Source organism: Sander lucioperca, chromosome 17 (genome assembly GCF_008315115.2).
Source record: "Sander lucioperca isolate FBNREF2018 chromosome 17, SLUC_FBN_1.2, whole genome shotgun sequence".
Classification (NCBI taxonomy): Eukaryota; Metazoa; Chordata; class Actinopteri; order Perciformes; family Percidae; genus Sander; species Sander lucioperca.
Genome location: NC_050189.1, coordinates 10,584,880 through 10,606,980, shown reverse-complemented (window position 1 = coordinate 10,606,980; position 22,101 = coordinate 10,584,880). Strand labels below are relative to the sequence as shown.

The following is a 22,101-nucleotide window of genomic DNA, read 5'->3' as shown; positions in this document are numbered from 1 at the left end:
CGCCCACGGACGCTCAGCATCTCTGGGGTTGAATGGAGGAGTGGGCTGGCCCGGACTCCGGGCTTCTGCGTGATGATTGGAGGGTCTGTCGAAAGACTGCATCTCCTTTTGATTGACAGCGATTTTGTACTATAAAAAGTCGCCGAAGCTATTCAAGCTCAGTCCCATCGCGGATTTTGCAAGTGTAGTCGAAAGACAAACTGCTGCAACCTATTTCTTGGTATTTGTTTGGCGAAAATGCTAGCTAATTGCTTTTATCTGTAATTAAATTGTACCTGTTTTCTTGTTATGGGGTAATATTTATCACAAGGTACCTCGTATACTGTACATTGAATTAACCGTTTGCCTGTGTGTGTGTGTGTGTGTGTGTGTGTGTGTGTGTGTGTGTGTGTGTGTGCGCGCGTGTGCGTGTGTGTGACAGGGTGAGCCTGGCTTTGGCCTCCCTGGCCCCCCAGGTTCACCAGGAGTACCTGGAGCTAAAGGTTTCACCGGACCAAAGGGAGATCCCGGTTTCCCCGGCGGCCCCGGCTCACCTGGTCGATCTGGATTTGATGGCTCTCCGGGACCTAAAGGTTTTTCGGCAGTTCTGTTAAGCTCAGTTCAGACCAAAGATTCGCGACGAGACAAAACCGTTTTAGAAAATTGCAAAATTGGAAAAGTTTCAGCGGTCTGAAGCGGCCCGTCTCGGCTGGACTCAAACCAGCTGGTGGCGTCGCTGCGACTCAGCTGGTTGAGTCTCCAGAGGCTGGTTTTAGAACGTGAGAGGACATCACCTGTTCCAACAGCCAATAGAGAAGTCAGCTGGTCAACTCAGCCACAAACTATAGAAATAAAAGGATCCATAATCCATTTTTTATGTCAACGTTACAAACTGTCAACTGGTAGAAATGGCAGAAAGACGGAGGCTCAACGAGCGCCCGCAAGCACGTACGGTGGAGCGAGCTAGAGAGTGACTGAGAGAGGGAGCGGCAATAGAACAAAGCCGTGAATCAGAGAAATAAAAGGTTGCTTTCTCTGATTCATCACAAGTATTGTATCTGTAGCAAGCATCTCACTATCACTAACGTTATCCACATTCATATTAAGACGCAACAAATGATATATCCAGCTACAAAAAAAGCCTGAAAGTCGCAACTTGGAACGGAAGTACAAAGAGTCGTTGCCGAGTCGAACATTGCGAGCAAGTAGTTGCAAGTTTCAACTCGTCTCGCCGCAAATCTTTGATCTGAACCGGGCTTTACTGATTTCCATGAAGTTGTTGTCCTTCCGGGTCAAAATTGAAAATGCTTTTTTTGGAAACTTTTTTTGGCGCTTTCTTCGTTGCTTTTGTAAACGTTTTTTGTGACTTTTTTTCAGCGCTTTTTTTTTATTTCATCCATGGCCAATAAACTAATGTATATGACATTATAACTACTTTTTTGTTTAAAAAAACAAAAGTAGAAACTATGAATTATTTTGAGTAATTGTTCAGATCAGAGGATGTCGAGTGAATCACGGACTGTTTATATAAAGATTTAGTCAGGATGCTGTTTTGAAACCACTTAAAAAATAATTACATATTTTTTTTAAATTGAATTAAACACCCAAAATGCTAAAATTAAATGAAAATAATTATTGATTTTACCTGCAAAGAACGTACATCCATGTTGTTTCGTTAGCAATTTGGTTGAAAGAAACCTATATCTCTGATATATAAAAAACGTTGAAAACAACACAAGGGTTACACACACAAATTTATACTCATACCGCAATCACCCATCCACCCAAAACTCTTCAAAGCCAACAGTACACCGAGCTCACTCTCTCGTCCATCTCTGTCCAGGTGACGCCGGTACACCCGGTCTACCCGGAGCTCGTGGCCCCCCGGGAATCCCCACCGGTGGCACACCGGGGCAGCCAGGCCCCCCCGGACCCCCCGGACCAATGGGACCCCCAGGTGAGATACATAAGGCTGTATTTTCCTGCAGAAGCTTTTCTCAAAATTGTCATTGCGTTGATAGGAACCGACACATGTACAGTACAGCTATTACTTGGTGCCAGGGATGTAACGATGCATCGCGAAGCGGTTAAAAATCAATATAAATGTGTAAGATTAAAAGATTAAAAAATGAATTCAGATGCAATTTTTAAAGGGCCTAGGGCGTAATCTAATTTAGATTTCATTTGTTGGACTTCAAACGTCACTATGCAGTCCCTCCAGAAAAACGCGATTTATGCGATCGCATAATTCAATGCATAATCAGCCAAAATCTGCATATTTATGCGGGGGCCGCATTTTTTCAAATACGCCGCACTTTCGCCGCATAAATTGCCAATTTCCGCGCAAAATATGCGGGGGCTTGTATGATTTCATAATCCCCGCATTTTCGTTGCAAAACAGTCACATATATCTTAGCAGAAAGTTGAAAAATGTTGCGTTTACTTCACACAAGAGCAGCCATTTTCCCCTGTTGCCATGGGAACGTTATGAAGTGACGTTATGAAGTGACGTGATTACGCGACGTGAACATCATCGAAGAGCTGCAAACCCCGCGATGAAGCCATGATGAAACCGCAGTTTTTGCAAGTTCCCACAATTGCATCGCATAAAATTGCATAAATATCCCGCATATTCCATCGCATTTTTTAAGAAAACGTGCCGCATAATCAAGGATTTTTGCCCGCAACAATCACAAAAAAACAACAAAAACAAAAAAAGAAATTCTGGAAGGACTGACTATGCCCTCTTAGCTTATTTTTATTTAGTTTTTGATGTGGGATTTGTATTATTGTGTATTTGGTTTGTTAAACCTAATTATTTAATTTAGTAATTTAAGATCAAATACAATTTCAGTGTAACTCAATAAGAGAACACATTGGTTGTTTTGTAGTATTTTTCAGTCATTTGTCTGCAGCTCATTGATCGCGAGTCAAATCAAATTGGGAGTTTAGTGTATCGTTACATCCCTAATTGGTACATCAGATTTGTTGTGTTTTTCATTTTGTGTCGTATTTGTGTATGTTTCCACGTTTACAATGTTGAAACATGTATTAGTTTGTTTGGAAAGTCACCCAGGACTGTGCATGGCCACCCACTTGTCCGTGTTTTGAGCTTGTGAAGGTGTCTGGATGTCCTTTTGGTTCAGGGGTTCAAACTATATGTTGCACCCTTTCCACGTGAGCCGTGCCCCCCCCCCCCCCCCCCAGGCGAGGGGTTTGTCTGGTTGATTGAAAAACACAGTCACTCTTTCGGGTGTGTTGGTGATCACGGTGATTGAGTATGTGTGTATGATGGTTACCACACTACTGGAGGGAAACCATACCTTGATCTGGGGAACTTTTCCCTCACATTTTCATCTTGTCTTTGCTTTCTTTCGAGTGCCACCTTTTTGTTTTCTCTCTCACCCTTTCCTGCCTGCATCACCATCCTCCACTTTTTGAGCAACCCACGTCAACGCCTCACCGTTTTTAACATCACTCTAGGCTCTTTCTTCACGAGCACACCGATCGTAAACTAACCTCACAGAGTTTCGGTTCACCACAATTAAACCTCACACCGCTCTTGCTTCGGATGTACACAAAAAAAAACTCAAAACTAACAAAAATCAAACAAAATGTTTGAACACTCTTCATCCAGAGTGTTCGACAACCGGCTTCATAAAGAACTTTTTAATGCATTATATACTTTGTTTTCCTCATCTCATCCTCGGCTTAATCCAACGCTCCGCCCTCTGCGCTTTGAAACACGCCCCTCCCTTACCTGCGACCCCTTTGATGCCAAGGCGAGAAAGGTATTGTAACCCCAAAACTGGTGCTGCTTGATGGCCAGTTAATGGTGACACATATCACACGTGACAATGTATTTAATTTATGTATTTGTTTATTTAAAAGGGACAATGCACATCAATTGACATTTTTTGTTTACACGCAAAATGTAAATGTGCCAGAGTTAGCAAAAAAAGCTGATTTTCATCTGTAGTCCCTTGGCAGGTCAACATATCACCATATTACATTAATAAAAAAAAGAATGCAAGAAAGATAGAAAGCAAATTAAGAAAGAAGAGAAAAAAGAGAGGGACAAAAAAATAATAATAATAATAATAATAAGTACAATACAAAGAAGGGCAGTACCTAGGAAGAGGTAAAACCAGCTATTGATGATTGCAGTGTTGATTGTTTTTAATCCATCTCTTGAGTGTGATTTCAAATAATAGATATTTGGTGCTTTCTCTGAGTTCAATAGGAAGGCAGTTCCAATTATTTGAATATGTTTAATATTGTACTTTAAAGGTCCCATATCATGCTCATTTTCAGGTTCACACTTGTATTTGGGGTTTCTGCTAGAACATGTTTACATGCTTTAACGTTTTTTTTTTTTTGTTATTCAACCTCTGTCTGAAACGCTCCGTTTTAGCGCCTGTTTCTTTAAGACCCCCTCTTCAAAAAGCCCGGTCTGCTCTGATTGGTCAGGGTTTCCGAGTCTTCCTTGTTTAAAGGCACCGTTTCTGAATACCAAGGGGGTAAGCGTCTCCTCACAACCCAAACCTCTTATGGCGCCATTTTGATGCTAATAAGCACTCACCCCCGTTAGCATCCCATTGACTGCCATTCATTTTGACGCCACTTTGACAGTGAATAACTTTACATCTGAACTGTTTAAAGACTCTATTTGTCTATTGTTTATTTCTAAAGAAACACAACAATGTATAGAAGGCTCCATTACCTTGTATCTCACGTTATGGCTCCATAGCAGACGTTTTTGTAAAAATAGGCTAACGATTGTGTCATAACCATATGACTTATTGTCGCACAGTAGAGGAATTACCGTACAGTACAGGAGAAGCTCTCAGGCAGTTTGGACTTACATTAGCTGTGTTTTAAGTTTAATTACTAATGTTAACTAGCATTTTAGTGATCAATAATTAGCCTGTGCCTATGTTATCTCCTTACATATACCTACGCTCTCCGTCTCTGCAAGATTGGGAATGATTGAGATTTCTCTTGGCACAGCTACCAGAAGACTTACAACTTTCAGACACGTTGCTCACGTCACATTTACGTCGTCTCTCTCAGTTGGAGGCTGCGCAGTAACGCTCAGCGCTCACCGGAAAAGGTCTTCTAATATCCTTCACTGGTCTCCGTCCAGAGCAACAGGATCTGTTGGTCCATTCTTATATATATATATATATATATATATATATATATATATATATGTATATATATATGTGTATATATATATATATATATATATATATATATATATATATATATATATATATATATATATATATATATGTGTGTATATGTATATATATGTATATGTATATATATATATGTATATATATATATATATGTATATGTATGTGTCTATGCTGAATACGGGTTGTGGCTGGAATTGATACAGCTACAGCCGTAAGTGATGCAAAATCTGGCAAACATAATATAATATCATTTTCGAGTTTTAAGATTTTTATTTGCCATTTGGGCATACACCAAACAGTCCAGGCACATAGGAATTATTGTGCAGGCTCTTTGAGTCAAGTAAAAAGTAAAAAGAGTTAAGGGCAAAGCACACCGACTAAAATAGAAAAAGACACTACAAGGTAAATAAATTAAAATAAAACCAAGAAACTTAGATACTGTACAAAAGAGTGCAAAAAATATAAGTTATGAATACTGTAACTGAAGGATACAACTATAGGGGGATATTGCTATTTTTAATACTTTCACCCAGGAAACGCATGTTCTCGGGAGTGTTTAAATCCCAACCACGATCCCTTTTTATAAACTTAACTAGTCGTTTTGGTGCCTAAACTGTAACAGGTTTCAGAGAATAGACGGACCCAAATGCAGAGACAGCAGGGCAGTGGTGAGCTTGATGATTTAATAAAATAAAAAAATCAATACAACAAAAGGAGTCCTTGAAGACAGCAGGCAAAAACAGTTCCAAAATGTCAACGAAGCCAAAAGAACAGGAATCACAAAAAATGGGAACACCGAGACAAAGGGGTAGACTCCACACACTAACAAAATACAATACAATGATCTAGGAACTAAATACACAAGGTAACAACGGTGAAACAAGGGACAGGTGACATGAGGGCTCAGGAACAGGTGAAACACATCAGGGTGGGGCAGACAATCACAAAGGCGGGAAACCACAAGGCAGGAAGTAAAACAAGACATGACATGGGAGAAAACAGACTACAAAATCAAACAGGAAACTGAAACATACACAACCATGACATTAACCTGACTGTCGTCGCCACTTTTTCTCGGCTCAGCGCCCTAGCTGTATCCCCTCTAGCCACAACCCTGAATACGGGCCGTGTGCATTTCTCTGTGGACTGAGCGTTTTGATACTTTCACAGTATTTACACAGCACCTCGACCTGCTTTCAGAGTTCATACGTTTGGAAAAAAAACTGGAAAAGTTATGGAATTTGAAAAATGCAAATTCCAGGCCTGGAAAGGTTTTGGGAACATAAAGACCCAGAAAGTTTTGGAAAAGTCATGGAATTTTTTTTTAACACAGCATAATGTGATTAGTAAATGTATTTCACGTCATCTTAACCTCACCGTTCTATTCGGGGCGCGATATTACAAATCTCACTATGAACCACATAAATTGTCATTCATTTTATTGTTAAACCTCTGAGGGTAAACTTTAACACAGATTTGTATTCTGATTGTATAATCGACTGACATTTTCAGGAATACATAGTCATGGAAATTGGCTAAAAAGTCATGGAAAAGTTATGAAAAGGTCATGGAAAAGTAAAAAGCGTATGAACCTTGTGCTTTATAATCAAAGAAGAAATGGATATCTCACTTTCTTACAATATGGGGCCTTTGAAATGCACAGTATTTGAGGTATTAAGACTCCAAGAGCGGAACACAGACTAGATGGATGGAATTTGAAAACAGTTTTTAATGAAAGTTCAGCCAAACAGAAATCTTGCAATATAACTCAGGATGGTGGTGATCCAAATGGAGTGTAGGAGCGGAGGTAGGCAAGGCAGGCTCGAAAACACACACAGCAGGTGGCGTGGCTGGAAGTGAAGATACTGTAGACCTCCAACGTCTGCGCACAGAAAAAAACGACACAGTGTTAAAATAAAGAAAAACTTCGAAACAAGTTCACTTAGAGACTAGAGCTTTTGGCCGAGAGTAGTTACCACTTGGTAGACTGAATGAACTGGCGCTGGCTGCCTGGATCACAGGAGTACTAGAGCTGGAGCTTGATTAGTAGATCACCTGCAGCTGCGCTGGAGAGCCAGGTGCCCTGGAGGAAGCCACGCCTGCCCACACACTCCACACACTCCCACACACACACACCGAAAACCCCAAAAAAAGGAAACGCACAGCCTGAGTCACGGACAGGCCGTGACACTTTTGTTTTTAATGATCCGCTGCTTTGTCCACTGCAAACACACAAGATTGATTACATCTTGACCGCATTGGGCATGTGTCTTAAGACCAGATTTAACTATTGTTATTCTTATATTATTTAGTTGTGGGGGGAATAACGCCCAGATTGCATTCAGTTTCTATATCCAGACAATATACAGTAATCTTGATATCATCATTGCAGGATGGAATGTCTTTGCAAACAACCAGTGTAACTCCTAATATTATTTTACCTTTTGTATTTATTCTGTTGTTTAGATTTTGTGTGTAATTTCAGTTTGGGCTTTTTTTCTTCTTCTTTTTTTCTCTTTCTTTTCAGTATTTTAGTTTCTTTCAATTTTAATTGGAGTATGCATTGGAGAGTGCCCAGATTGTTTTTTTTGTTTGTTTTTTTTGCATCTCTCCATCACATCTTTTATTGATTATGTGTATATTAATCTGTAATATTTGTTCATGTGTAAACTAATAAACTCAACTAAACTAAATTAAACAGGATTCCCTGGATCAAACGGAGAGAAGGGAGACCCCGGCCCTCCAGGTCTAGATATTCCAGGTCTGCCAGGAGACAGAGGAAGTCCCGGTTTCCCAGGTTCCCCAGGACCAGTTGGAACTCCAGGACCCCCTGGAGGACCTGGACGGGACGGCCTGCCTGGACTGCCAGGTAAAAACTACTGCTAACATGATTATTCTACGATTATCAGGACTCAGTAGCTAACTGTAAATGCCACAGGCCTACTGGCTTTCTGATGATGCGACTGCCTCATCCACATCTTTGAGAATATAGACAGAAAACCTCAGTATAATTTTCAGTCATGGCTAGCAAGATGGCTAGTTTTGGTTAACTAGCAGTTAATTGTTAATTGTTGTTAGTTGTTGCTGGCTGTTGAGATATGACTAGTCTCGCATTGCCAGCTCTATCTCCAAAGCGCTGCGGAGTAAAGTCTGGCTACACCACAGATGCGTTCTGGGAGAGGAGAAAAAACGCTCTGGGTTGTTGTCATTTCTTTAAACCAATCAAAATCGTCTTGGACGCCGCTAAGCTCCGGACAGCGGCCCTGCAAAATAGGCTCCGGAAGGAACTTGTTTTTGTGGAACATTTGCACCTTGTAAAAGAAAACACCACATACAATATTAAATACATGGTTAAACTTACAGCGCCCGGGGACCAACTCCAGATCTGAGCCAGTGCCTTGATCAAGGGCACTGACTGGAGAACCTAGTACATGTTTTTTGATGGTGGGGGAAACCGGAGCACCCGGAGGAAACCCACGCAAACATGGGGAGAACATACAAACTCCACACAGAAAGGCCAGGAATGACCTGGATTCAAACCCAGAAACTTCTTGCTGTGAGACCACAGACTGTGCTAACCATTGGGCCACCATGCTGCCCATTAGCTCTTACCAGTGTATCTCCGTGTGTACTTCGTCCACAGCAATCCCACCAATCGGTCCCAAAACGTCCCAGTTAGAGAGGAAATGCCGTGAACTTATTCTTTGTAAATCTTTTCAATCATTCCCCAAAAGAACCAAGCAGACCTGCCTTGTTGCACAATCCAAATTTTCTCCAACACTTGCCATTTTCACTGTGTAGCTTGCTAGCTCGAAGTTGTTGTTGTTTCCCGAAGAGAACAGAGTTAGACAACGTCAACACTTCGCTCGAAACATCCGGCGGCGATTATCCTGGAAATGAAGTGTCGTCGTTCCAGACTAAGATATGATCGACTATATGACAGTCTTGGTAATTTTGTTCATTTTCTGTTCTAACTTCCCTCTCTCCTCTGTAACGTCCGACTGGCTGCAGGTCTTAAAGGAGACATGGGCCCCATGGGATCTCCAGGACCTTCTGGAGAATCAGGAAAACCAGGAGGACCCGGCGGTCCCGGACCTAAAGGTGTTCACTTGTAACTCTTACATACAGCACACATCACACACAGCGGGTCCCAAGTTATGTTCCCCACTTTTTATTATCTTATTTCTTTATATGGGGAAAAAGCTGACACAAGTTTTTACTCAATTTTTAACATTTGTAAACACAGGTTTAGATTATTAATTCCATGAGAAAGCATATTAAAATGCATTTTAAAAGATAAATTCATGACTCATTATCGATCTATAAATTGCAGGAACGTCTGTCTGTCTGTGTGTTATGTGAATATCTCTCGAACCGTTAGTCCGATGGATTTCAAACTTGACAGGTGTCTTGCTACGGGCACGAGTAAGTGCAGTGCCAAGTTTGACGTTGGTTGGATTATAAATGCAAAAGATATCGTTAAATATATATCGCTAAAAGAAGCACACATTGGCTTTTGCCGCTCTAGCCGCTGGCCACTCCCCCTCTCACCCTGAGGACCAGAGACAGAGAGCAGCGGAGCTTTGGCAGCTAAAATGTGGCATATACCTCAGACCCACAAAAATGTGCAAAGTTGCACTACTTTGGACTGTCTTTGACTTTGAATAAACAAACGACAATTCCCGAATTTAAGCACGTATCAGAATCCCACACATGCAAAGCACAACCAGACAACAAGTGCAGACAGAGCGTGATGCCACATATAGGCAGGCTATTTATCTTATAAAGTGAGACGTATCTGTATGTGTGTCCGTGTTTGGGGGGAAGGTAACCTGCACATCAGCAGACGCCACATGCAGAATGCTTTAGAACAGCGGGGACTCTTTTCCTGCTATTGTATTAAATTGCTGTGAGCTGGCAGAACATAACGTGGCCTAATCTTGGAGGTTATTCCTTCACATAGCGGTGCAATGTGAGAAAATCTCAGAGTTGAACCAGGCAGATACATCAGTTTTCATCAGACTCGCCCTGGGTTGGGTTAATTAAGTCGCCAAAATAACTCCGTGAATCAAATCCCATACTTCCCCGTTAACCGTCAAGCCACTAAACCTGTGTGAAAATGAACACCACTGCTCAAAAGTTAATTTCGTTAACGATCCGACACAAGACAACACCGTCTCTCTCTCTCTCTCTCTCTCTCTCTCTCTCTCTCTCTCTCTCTCTCTCTCTCTCTCTCTCTCTCTCTCTCCCTCGCTCTCTCTCTCTCTCTCTCTCTCTCTCTCTCTCTCTCTCTCTCTCTCTCTCTCTCTCTCTCTCTCTCTCTCTGCGCACAAACACACGGTCGGGTTCTGGTGGTTGATGAACCCAGATATGTGCTGATTAGCTCTCATAACAGGCTGGGTGGGTAGCGCACTGCCATGAGTCCATGACGCTAATGTCTGATTACTCCACATTTTCATTGTGATATTTTGTGATTACATTCTGAATCTGCAGCGTTTTCTGTCAGGTAAATATAGTAGTAATGTCTTCCTCTGATGCTACTGTAGAAGTAGCCTACACTGTAAGTCAGTAGTAGGCTATACAGTGGAGTTGCATATTAAGTGGTGTGGGGTCCTTCTGTAAGTAATTTGGGGGTACAATTTGGTTTTGATGAATTCTACATGCAGCAATACCACAGGCCAAGTAATCGCCCGTTCCAAATGGGCAAATTTTCAACGGGCACTGCACTAGTTTAAGTAAATGTAGAAATGCAAAGATGAATCCACTAGTTGTCACCTATTAAATTAATCTACAACTATTTTGATAATCGATTAATCGGTTTCAGACGTTTTTTATGAAGTCAAAAAACTGTGACAGTAAACTGAATATCTTTGAGTTGTGGCCAAAACAAGACATTTGAGGAAGGCTTTTGGGGAAACACTGATCCACATGTTTCACCATTTGCTGACATTTTAAAGACCAAACGACTAATCTGTTAATCCAGAGAACAATCGACAGATTAATCAATGATGAAAATCATCGTTAGTTGCAGCCATAACTAAATGTCTTGTTTTGTAATTTATGTTGTTGATATAACACAAAAAAAGAAACGTAAAAGCAGTTAATGAAAGCTTTTAAAGAGAATAAAGAAACAAAGTACTTCGCTGACGACCGCTAAACTCCTCTGATTCTCCCGTTTCTTCTCTCCAGGTGAACCTGGATTCCCGGGCCGAGACGGTGGACCCGGCGGCCCCGGTGGTAAAGGAGACAGAGGAGAACCCGGCATCCAGGGACCCCCAGGAAGCAGTGACCCCTCACAGATCATAAAGGGAGACAAAGGAGAACCTGGACCATCAGGTACGGTCGAAAATATAGCTTTTTATTTTTTAAATGTTGATTTTCCGTTTCAAATCGATCTTCATTTGAATGATCCGATATCGATTTATAAAATTCCAAGACCTGATCTTTAAAGAGGCTCTGTTTTAAAGCTAGACTAAAGATATTCGTATCGAGTGAAACCACTGCAGACGATCTAAGGAACCCATGTCAGGCTGAATAATGCTCCAAAGTTAGGCAACATTTTGGCGAGGGGGAAAAACTGGCATGGCCATTTTCAGAGATGTACGGCTTTAGGTATACCATCTCTCATAGGCATAATTTACAGGGGGTGTGGGGGGTTACAACCCCCCTGGTCTCGCTTTGCCAGACCCTCCTCCAAAGCGCGCTGAAGGAGGGTCTGGCTACTGCACACAGCATTCCGGGATGGTAGGAAAACGTACTCTGGTTTAATGGCATTTCTTTAAACCAATCAGAATCGTCATGGGCGGCACTAAACTCCGCACAGAGCCACTGCAAAAAAGTTTTGCGAGAGAAAACTCAGATTGGACAGATAGTCTAGCCATCTGTCTGGATTTACCCTGCAGAGATCTGAGGAGTTAACCATAGTCCTCATGAATCCACCGGAGTTTAGAACGCCAATGCTTTGGGTACATTCTTAACGACAACATTAATATTTTAATAATGCTCCAGGTTAGAGGGTTCCTTGTCCAACAGGGTTCAATGTATGTGTGAAAAATGACGCTTTTATCTGCCTTGGACTCGAACTTGTGGCGAACTTCGCAAAACATTGTAGTCCTTTCATCGACATCCTCTAGTGCCACCCGAGGAAGAATCCTTCTTCTATCAGGACGCCTGAAACACACTTTTGCTTCAGCCATCATCTTCTTCTTCTAACAAGACAGCCGCCAGTCAAATGGACAAGCGCGTTGTTATATTTACTTGCCCGATGTGCCCTTACTTCTATGAAAATCTCTTTCATACCAAGTAAAATTGGTATCGTAACTGAAATATCCCTGAGCGAATCGATATCGAATCAAATCGTAAATGGAATTGAATGGGGACCTTGTGAATAGGAAACACATTTTCAGAATCAGAAAGGACTTTAATGCCACAGAGAGTTACACCTACGTGGAATTTGCCTTGGTGATTGGTGCATACATACACAAACAGACATATTAAACATTAAGAAGAAATAAACAATAACTACAGAAACAAATATATACAAAATAGCGGTTTCGTATAAGACAAAAGGAGGCTGAATGGGTTGAGTGCAGAATGCAAAAAATATTTACATGTATAGTATGGGCAGATAAAGTATAAAGTATAGTATAGATAAAGTATTCAGTAACTACCCGCTGTATAATGAAATACACAATGCTTGTATTCTACAGGTGTACCAGGTTTTTCAGGTCAGAAAGGCGTCGCCGGTCTCCCTGGTGACCCCGGGCTGCCAGGATCAGACGGACGTCCCGGACTCCCCGGACCACCGGGTACCAACACACACACACACACACCCATGCACACTTACATGAATACACGCTTACTTGTGCGAATGGATTCCTAACGGGCTGTTTCCGTTGTGCTGCAGGTCCCAAAGGAGATCCCGGCATCCCAGGAGGCCCCGGGGGTCCTGGGCTTTCAGGAGCAAAAGGCGCAATGGGAGAAATGGGATTTCCAGGTGGGTTTGAACTCATGGTGGATGCTTGGTCACTGAGGCTACATTCACACAACCATGTTTTGGTTTAAAAAACTGAGACATTTGGAAACACTGCTGCCCCCGTTTTGGTCTGAAAACTCAGAGGTTGCTTTGTAGTCTGGGCGGACACAAACGGAGACCTTTGGAAAACGTCCGTCTTATCGGTACGGTGGGCTTACAAACCTCTCAGTAACCGTTCCACCTCGTCGTCGCTCCAAGCTAATAAATCCCTGCTCTTACTTTTCACCCTTGTTGTTCTTTCTCCAAAGGATTTTCTGTATTTTCAACTTATACATCCATGACTTTGAACCGCTGAGTAACATCAGACGATCTGCTTCCTGTTTACACCGGCACGCAGGGCTTTAAATTGATACCCGCCAACTTGTCAAATGCGGGTGAAAATGAACTTTGGCAGGTAACATTGTAAAGTTGCTAGCCAATTTGGCCGCTGATGAACGAAGCGAAGCGTTTGTTTGAATCGGCCGGCTGCAGAAACGATGCGACAAGTCGGTGTTGCCAGATTGGTCTGTTTACCACCAACAAATGTGGCCGTTTTTGTGTGTCTTTGGCTTGGAAGCGTAGTCTTTTATCTGTTTTGTTCAAACAGTGCTTATGTGCAACGGTGCTTGTAGAACTAATCCTACATTTCCCATGAACGTGAAGTCAGACACCCTGTTGGCTGCGTGCCAAGCGTGCGTGGTATCGATTACGAGCTACGCCCAAAACGGAGAAGTCAAACGGAACCAAGCCAAACAAACCAGAGAAGCTGAAATTAAAGTAAAGTTTGTCAGAAAACAAACAAACGTGGCTAGTAGCAAATCTGATTGGCTGGTAACTTTAAAAATCTACTAGCCATGTTGGCTGGTGATCAAAAAAGTTAATTTGAATGTGTTGCTGGCACGCACATCCCCAGTGTGTGTTCATGTGTTCACCGTTTTGCGACGGTTTCTTGATTGAACGACACGTTTCCTTGTAACGGCGGAAACAGTGTTCAACGGCTTTGAGATATGTTTTCTCTCGTTTGGTGGGTGTGTCTCTCGTTTATTGGCTGTGTCCCAGGTGATACCCAATCAGCAGAGACATGTCTGTAAACTCGTGGTAATAAAAAGGCGGGGCGCTTGCGCACACAACACGGTGTTTAACGCACCCCCGTTTCAGTCCAAAAAAACGTGTTGCTACGTTTTTTTCCGGGGCCGAACATGGCCCTGATTTCTTTTTCATGAATGCTGATGTCACGCTTTGATGATGTCACAGGACCGTCAGGGCAGAAGGGTCTATCAGGTCAGCCAGGTCGGCCCGGATCCCCTGGACAGCCAGGAGGACCCGGTTTCCCTGGAGCCAAAGGTGAACCAGGCTCTGCTGGAGTCGGACCACCCGGACTGTCCGGACCCAAGGTACAGACACGACTCAAACACTGACATGTCTTACTTCAGAAAAGCTTCAAAGTGTAGAGCTGGAACAATTCCAAATTTTGCTGTACAATTAATTGGCTCTGAAATAATGGCGATTACAAATTTAATTGTCTCTTTCAGTCAAATCTAAAAATATTTATTTATGGTTTACTTTTTTAAACAAATGAAAGTTTTTAATGAATCCCAGGATCCATCTTTTGGTTATATCACTGTTATGTGACCCAGATAATGTAGTAACGCAGGTACACAGCCTATGAAGTAAACTACGGCTCTTTATTATCATTACATTACATTACATTACATTACATTACATTACAATTAGGGCTGTTGGAACGAATTTGGAAAGTCAAATAAAATTTGAATAGTAAAAAAATCAATACTATTCTACTACTTTTTTTTATAAATAGGTTGGCTAACGTTAGCTAATCTCCCTCTTCTTATGTCACTTCTGATGAACAATAAGTTACGGGAGTGAGAAACACAAGGCATTGTGAGCTAACGTTACGTACCGAGTAACGTTAGTAAAGGGGGGAGTGACAGGCTGCGGCTGGAAATCGGAAGAAATTAAGGAAATTCTGACGTTAGCTCGTTCTGGTTTCCTAACTGCGTCGCGAGTTATAGGAGCTTAGCCGGGAGCTTTATGGAGACAGCTAAAGTTAATGTTCGCTGCCCTACAGCTGTCAGAGTTAGCTTCTACTTATATATTACCTTCTAACAGCTGCATTCTCAGTAACGTGACAATCTGCAAGAAACAGGTTGCTTTTAAATCACTAAAATAGTAGTGGCAGCACGTTTGGCTTAGCTATCAATGCCGTTAGCATCGTTGCTAACACTATTGTTAGTGTTACTTAGTTTATGACAAATCGTTTCCAAATTGTGCATTCTAACATGATGTCATTGTGCTAACCGAGCACCGTTAGCCTTTACAACAGAGCCACTTCACTACACTTGTTAGATAATGTTTCATTACAGAGTTCTCTGTTGATTTGTGTTTGTCGCTGTGTGCGTGGTGGAAAATAATGTAAACAGAGAGCGGTGTGCCAGAAATGCAATGCGCCATGATGTAGATCCCCTTCAAGGCCAGGCTGATGTTGGAAGTCCCTCCAGTGGACAGAACGTGTAACAACAACCACATGCTTATTGTGGCATTGACAATGCATAATCCTGAGTAGTGTAGTACACATTAAATAATCAAATATTAAAAAAAATAACAAATGGAATTCGAATAGTATTATAGAGGAAGACTGACAGTTCTAATTACAATACATGTCATTTAGCTGACACTTTTATGCAAAGCGTCTTACAAGCAGCTAGGGGTTAAGTGTCTTGCTCAGGGACACATTGGTTGATGTATCGCAGTTGGAATTGAACCCAGATCTCCCACACCAAAGGCATGTGTCATATCCACTGCGCCATCACCACCCATCCATCATAAAACATTTTTTTTTTCTATAATGAACATAACTTCATCCCGCTCCTTTTCGGACGTATTAAACATTTTGTTTGTAACACTAAATAGATATTGTTTTTCCTTTTGGTGTGTTGCAACACAAAGTGCCAGCTTTTTTCTGTCTCTCAAAGGGTGAACCAGGTCAGCCAGGTTTCCCAGGAAGTCCAGGACTTAAAGGAACTGCAGGATCCCCCGGTCTCCCAGGGTTACCAGGAGGGCCTGGTCCCAAAGGCGACAGCGGAATCCCAGGACTACAAGGTGAGTCTGAAGTTTGACTCCAGCGGGTTTCAGGAAGATCCACAGGAGTACAGACAGCTTGATGGTGTTTTTTGCCTCCAATGTCGCCTTCCAGGCAGCTAACCCTAACCTTAACCCTAAACATAACCATTGCCGCGCTGCCTGGGAGGAGACGTTGGGGGCAAAAAACACCAAAGACCATACAGACATCATGTTCTCTGCTAATACTTTAAACGTACAATATGTCAGTTTCTTCCGCTAGGGCTGTTTAATCAAACCAATGGGTGTACATAAACACGGACTGCAGCAGCCATCTACTTTGTTTTCAAGTAGCAGGGAATTCACGTGGAACCGTCGCAACTCTGCCGTCATTATGTTAAGCCCGCCCACCGACTCTATACACGATGTGATTGGCCTGACTAGAGTTTGGTTTTTCCAGCTCGCAAGCCAACGGAGAGTTGCTAGACGACCCTGGCTGCGATTCACATCAATGCGACGAGATGAGACGGTGTATCATCTCCATAACAACGCCTCTTTGTACTTCCGTTCTAATTTCTGAGCTGGATATATCATTTGTTGCGTCTAAATATGAATGTGGATAACGTTAGTGGTAGTGACATGCTTGCTACAGATACATTTCTAGTGATGAGTCAGCGGAAACAACCTTTTATTTCTCTGATTCACGGCTTTGTTCTAGCGACGCTGCCTCTCTCAGTCACTCTCTAGCTCGCTCCACCACGTACCTACTCGCAGGCGCTTGTTGAGCCGCCGTTTAAAAACTTGACCAGCTGACTCCTCTATTGGCTGTTGGAACAGCTGACGTCTCTCACAATGAATAATTCAGCCCTAGCAGTTTGCCCCACATTATTACTTTTTTCATGATTCGATTTGTAACTGACCAGTTAGCTTTATTTATAGCTAATTATACTCCGTAACCGTAAAAAAGCTGTATCACGATTACTGAGTGTAAATCTTTCTGTGACATTGTATGATTTACAAGTACTCTCGAACGTATCATCTGGGTTCCCGTGTTTTGACGGAAGTTAGAGGAACCAGAAGGGTCAAATTATGACGCCACTGACAGGCGACTAAAGGAAACGTCCCGTTAAAATAACAGGTTTCTCTGGGTTTGAACGTTGTTGGAAACATTTAGGATAATGTAAGTACACAACTCAACAGAACATATGACATAGGTTATTTTTTAGACATTTTAATGCAGAAATGTTACATATTGTACCTTTTACATAATTGTGCGATCAGTGTCGACTTGCAGTTGTGTTGACGAGCGGCTGCGAGCTAAAACAAAGCTGATGCGTTGTCCATCTTCTCCGCTCAGGACCTCCGGGTATCCCCGGTCCCAAGGGTCTCGACGGAGGGCCCGGTTCACCGGGTCTCACCGGAGCTCCCGGTAGACCAGGAGAGTCCGGCTTACCAGGAGGACCAGGGCTGCCAGGAGACAAGGGTCAGGCAGGTCGGGACGGGATCCCAGGACCGGCTGGAATCAAAGGAGACCCCGGTAAGTCAACAACATGCTCGGAGAAAGAGATGACTAAATTCAAGATTTCCACGTTTTGTTTTTGATTTGATCCACTTCTGATTCTCGTCTCCAGGGCTTCCTGGTTACGGCGGACCCGGTGCTCCGGGGCTTCCAGGGTTGCCAGGTGAGTTACTATCAGTGCTGGCAAGACCAGCACGCCCATGAGCGCACAGATGGGCGCAGGTGCATTTGCTATTTAAAAGACGCGGGCGCTGGACGGGAAACTGACAACTGCGTCTGCCTTGAACTAGCAAAGACGGGTGCAAGATAGGGCCCAATGTGTTATTATCAGTCCTTCCAGAAAAAGGCGAGTTTTTTGTGATTGTTGCGGGCAAAAATCCTTGATTATGCGGCATATTTTTTTTAAAAATGCGATGGAATATGCAGGATATTTATGCGATGAAATTGCGGGAACTTGCAAAAATTGCGGAAACTGGCAAAAACTGCGGTTTCATCATGGCTTCATCGCGGGGTTTGCAGCTTTTCGTGATGTTCACGTCGCGTAATTACGTCACTTCATAACGTTCCCATGGCAATGGGGGAAAATGGCTGCTCTTGTGTGAAGTAAATGCAACATTTTTCAACTTTCTGCTAAGATATATGTCATATGATATATATGACTTTTTTGCAACGAAAATGCGGGGATTATGAAATCATGCATGCCCCGCATATTTTGCGCAATATAACCAATAATAATAATAATAATCCAACAATATAACGGCCTACAAGTCCAGCTGTAATGATTAGACCATTAAACACATCACTGTTTGGATACTGCATTGAGTACTTTTAATACTTTAAGTACATTTTCCTGATGATACTTACAGACTTTTACTTAAGTAACATTTTCAATGCAAGACTTTTACTTGTACCAGAGTATTTTTACAGTATGGTATTAGTACTTTTACTTAAGTAAAGGATCTTAGTACTTCCTTCACCACTGGTAACCCTCCCCTTTATGTAAGAGGCTAGTTTGTCCTGATTATTGTCGCTGCACTGATATAACAAGCTCTACTGTATCTCTCACCCAGGCTCAAAGGGAGACGCCGGTCCCCCCGGCCCCTCTGGCAGTCCTGGTTTCCCCGGCTCTAAAGGAGAGACCGGTTACCCCGGCTCCCCTGGTCTTCCCGGCAACCTCGGCCCTCCTGGGCCCCCGGGTCAGGCTCTGCTGGGCCCCAAAGGAGCACAAGGACCCCCTGGGCCTCCCGGACGAGCAGGTAAAGCACCTATTGATGTAGTATTCGTCACCACACGTACTGCCAGAAAAGTGCTGCCTGGTTTTCTGATAAACCCTGTCACACCTAGAGTGAGTGGTGGTTTGCTATACTCACCTACACCTAGAGCTGTAACAATTCCAAATGTGACGGCACAATATAATTGTCTCAGAAATAATTGTGATTAACAATATAATTGGGGACATCAGACATTATTTACTCAAACTAAAGAAAAAAAAACCCAGCGCTGCTGAATGATGGGTATTGTGAATCGGGCTCATTCAGCGAAAACCAGACAGCAAAACGGCAGAAAACGTGCACTTTAAATGTGAATGATTTCATCTCCATGTCGGTTGATTTGCATGGGGGTGGCCACCACCGGCGAAAAAGAGTCACTGTTTGAGCACCACATTGTCAACAATCATTGTCAGCAACACTGAGCACGGATGAGGAAATGTCGGGGGTGCTCCTCACGTACCAATCACTCTTTGTCACCGGGGGGGGGGGGTTTGACACCCCCCCTCAAAAAAAAAAAAACGAGCATGTTGTGTTTATGGCACTCTGTTGTCTCAAGATCATCCAGTTTTGTCTTTTATCCACCAATCCATCCATCTATCCGTCCTCATGTCTCCCTCACACCCTTGCCCTCGTCTCCTGATCCCACGATGGGGGGGGAGCTGTATCTATCCGTCTCTCCACAGCCCTGAAGTCCTGTAAAGTGTGTGTGTGTGTGTGTCCAGTGTTTGTGGTCGTGTGAGATCATTCTGAAGAAATGTTGGTGTGAAACAGCTGAGCCTGAGACAAACTCAAAGAAACTCGCTTCTTCAAAACAGAGTTCGAGATAGACTTTGTTTGTTGAATTGAACGGGATTCAGTACACAAAAGCCTCTGGAAATCTGGTTTCAAATCTTCAGCATTTCTCCAAAACCTTACATATTTAATGACTAAATGCAATACTAAAAGAAAAACTAAAATGCTTTACACTCAAAAACTCCGCTAATCAGCTTCATCAGGCAACATAAGCAAACAACAAATGTGTATATACTTATATATTATTTTTCTCATTTCTTTACATGTTTTTTTTTTTTTTGCATCTGAATTATATATTTAAAGTTCACGAAAATCCATTGTTAAAGATTTTTGTCAAAAGTCAATATGATATTGTGTTAATTAATCGTGATTCTGATTATTTATTTTTTTTGCCGTAATTGAGCAGACCTAACAAAAAAAACAGTAACAATTGCTCATAGTAAGAAGATGATTAAGAAACAGGCTTTCGGGGCCTTTTAAACGTGAGTTATTAAGGGTAATAATATTGGTACTGATATGGCTCGCTCCTTTTACCTTAAACAATAAGAGTCCAGTTGGGAGTGTTTGGGTTTGCGTCAGGCTTTGCTGTCTCGTGTTTTTCGTCCCACCAATCATTCATCTGCATGGACACTGTTTGTCCCAACACAAACTGAGAATAAAAGCCTAACACAATGCTGGAAAAAAAAAGAGTGGACAGGCCTGCGCACGCCTCAGATAGATCGTGCACACAGTATAATACAAGCATCCAGTGCAGTGGTTTTGAGTGAAAATAAAATAAACTTTTATATTATTGCCATTCTGTGTGAAAACACAATTTAAGAAAAAATGCCCTGTTTTCAGCTTTGTGACAAAGCAATATCAGCCTAATCAAATGGGCTTTTAAACTTAAGTAGTAGGATGCATTGGTCAATCCATAAATAAAGACTTCATCCTTTAGTTTATCATCAAAATCACCAAATTTGGAAAAGTTTACGTGCAATAACCGGGTGTAATTCTCAATGTCTAGTGTGTGTATGAATTTACTCCACGTTCACGTCACTACAACTTAGCAGCATTCACACGGTAAACTTACACAAAAAATACAAGTAAAAATACATTTCAAATTCAAGCTGCAAGCAGTTGGGATGGGATCCAGGCCTCCCGCCGGGAAATATTACAAGGCGTGAGCGGCAAGGTCTGTAGTGAATTGAAAATGCAAATTTCACGTTTACATTCATTTTTTACATCCATTCTTAAAGTGTTAATGCATTTTTGGGGGGGATTTAATAGGCTACACCCATTTGAACAATCAGTACAACATTGCAAAATTATTTTGCTAACTTTTTGTCAGGTCCATCTGAAGATTCTATATGCAAATGTTCACACCAGCACTGTGTTAGGCTAGTAAAAAGTGTTTTTGTGGGTGTCAGGGTGGCGTTTTAATGGATCCCACTGCAGTTCTAGGGAAGACCCGCCCTACGAAGCAGCCCGATTGGTTGAGGTTAGGCATTGACTTTGAGTAGTTAAGGTTAGGATAGCCGATTGGCCAGTGGATAGGCCCGTAACAAATCGGGTTCCATTACCTCGCACAAGCGTGGACGCCTGGCCAGTTGTAGCACACGAATGCTATTAAAGGGCGGGTACATAGAAATGTATTTCTACGGACGGATCTTGCCTAGAACGACAGTGGGTTCCATGATAACGCATCAGGGTGACAAAATGAAGCTATGACATTTAACCCCCTGTGTTTCCGGTGGCTTGGCCCCACCCACTGCGGTGTGGCCCCGCCTCCTCATGTGATGACACGTGCATCCGGCCACCACAGGTCCCGCAGGTCAGACCAACGGCGTCCAGACGTCTCCTGCACGCTCCTTACAGTTTAACCCCACCCTCTGATCTAAAGGGAACACACTTCTACTGGGAAATCGCTGCATTTTCTCTTCCCTCACTCTTTATTTCTTCTTCTAATGACTGTCTTCTTTCACTTTCTATGCACACTGATGGTAGTTTAATGCACCTTTTTAACAAGTAAGCACCATTAAAAAATAATAAATTGTTTTATGATGATAATAATAAATCACACACAGTAGTAGAGTTTAAAACTCGCTTGTTTTCTGGCACAAGTAGCATGAAAAATACCAATCTAACGTAGCAGAATGTGCTATGCATTTAGCATCGTACAGTTTGAGCACCGTATAACTAACTCACCTGAAAGGTTAAATCTTTGTTTTTAGTGTCACATACTGGAATTGTAGTTCTGATGGATTT

General features: G+C 42.4%; 1 protein-coding gene across 7 annotated transcripts in view; it reads left to right on the top strand.

Annotated features, from left to right (window-relative positions):
- The window catches only part of col4a5 (collagen, type IV, alpha 5 (Alport syndrome)), a 94,080-nt gene that overhangs the window by 54,168 nt on the left and 17,811 nt on the right, over window positions 1–22,101 (top strand). Inside the window, exons 28-42 of one of the 7 annotated variants that reach the window (XM_035993820.1) lie at window positions 422–572; window positions 1,823–1,936; window positions 3,762–3,770; window positions 7,882–8,049; window positions 9,192–9,281; window positions 11,370–11,516; window positions 12,890–12,988; window positions 13,087–13,176; window positions 14,449–14,588; window positions 16,188–16,215; window positions 16,261–16,314; window positions 17,630–17,809; window positions 17,904–17,954; window positions 18,862–19,047; window positions 21,659–21,667. In XM_035993820.1, coding sequence (XP_035849713.1) covers window positions 422–572; window positions 1,823–1,936; window positions 3,762–3,770; window positions 7,882–8,049; window positions 9,192–9,281; window positions 11,370–11,516; window positions 12,890–12,988; window positions 13,087–13,176; window positions 14,449–14,588; window positions 16,188–16,215; window positions 16,261–16,314; window positions 17,630–17,809; window positions 17,904–17,954; window positions 18,862–19,047; window positions 21,659–21,667 — 1,516 coding nt within the window. Of the gene's footprint in view, window positions 1–421; window positions 573–1,822; window positions 1,937–3,761; window positions 3,771–7,881; window positions 8,050–9,191; window positions 9,282–11,369; window positions 11,517–12,889; window positions 12,989–13,086; window positions 13,177–14,448; window positions 14,589–16,187; window positions 16,315–17,629; window positions 17,810–17,903; window positions 17,955–18,861; window positions 19,048–21,658; window positions 21,668–22,101 lie in introns of all 7 variants that reach the window. The other 6 variants (XM_035993818.1, XM_035993821.1, XM_031304250.2 and 3 more) reach the window with 6 other exon arrangements.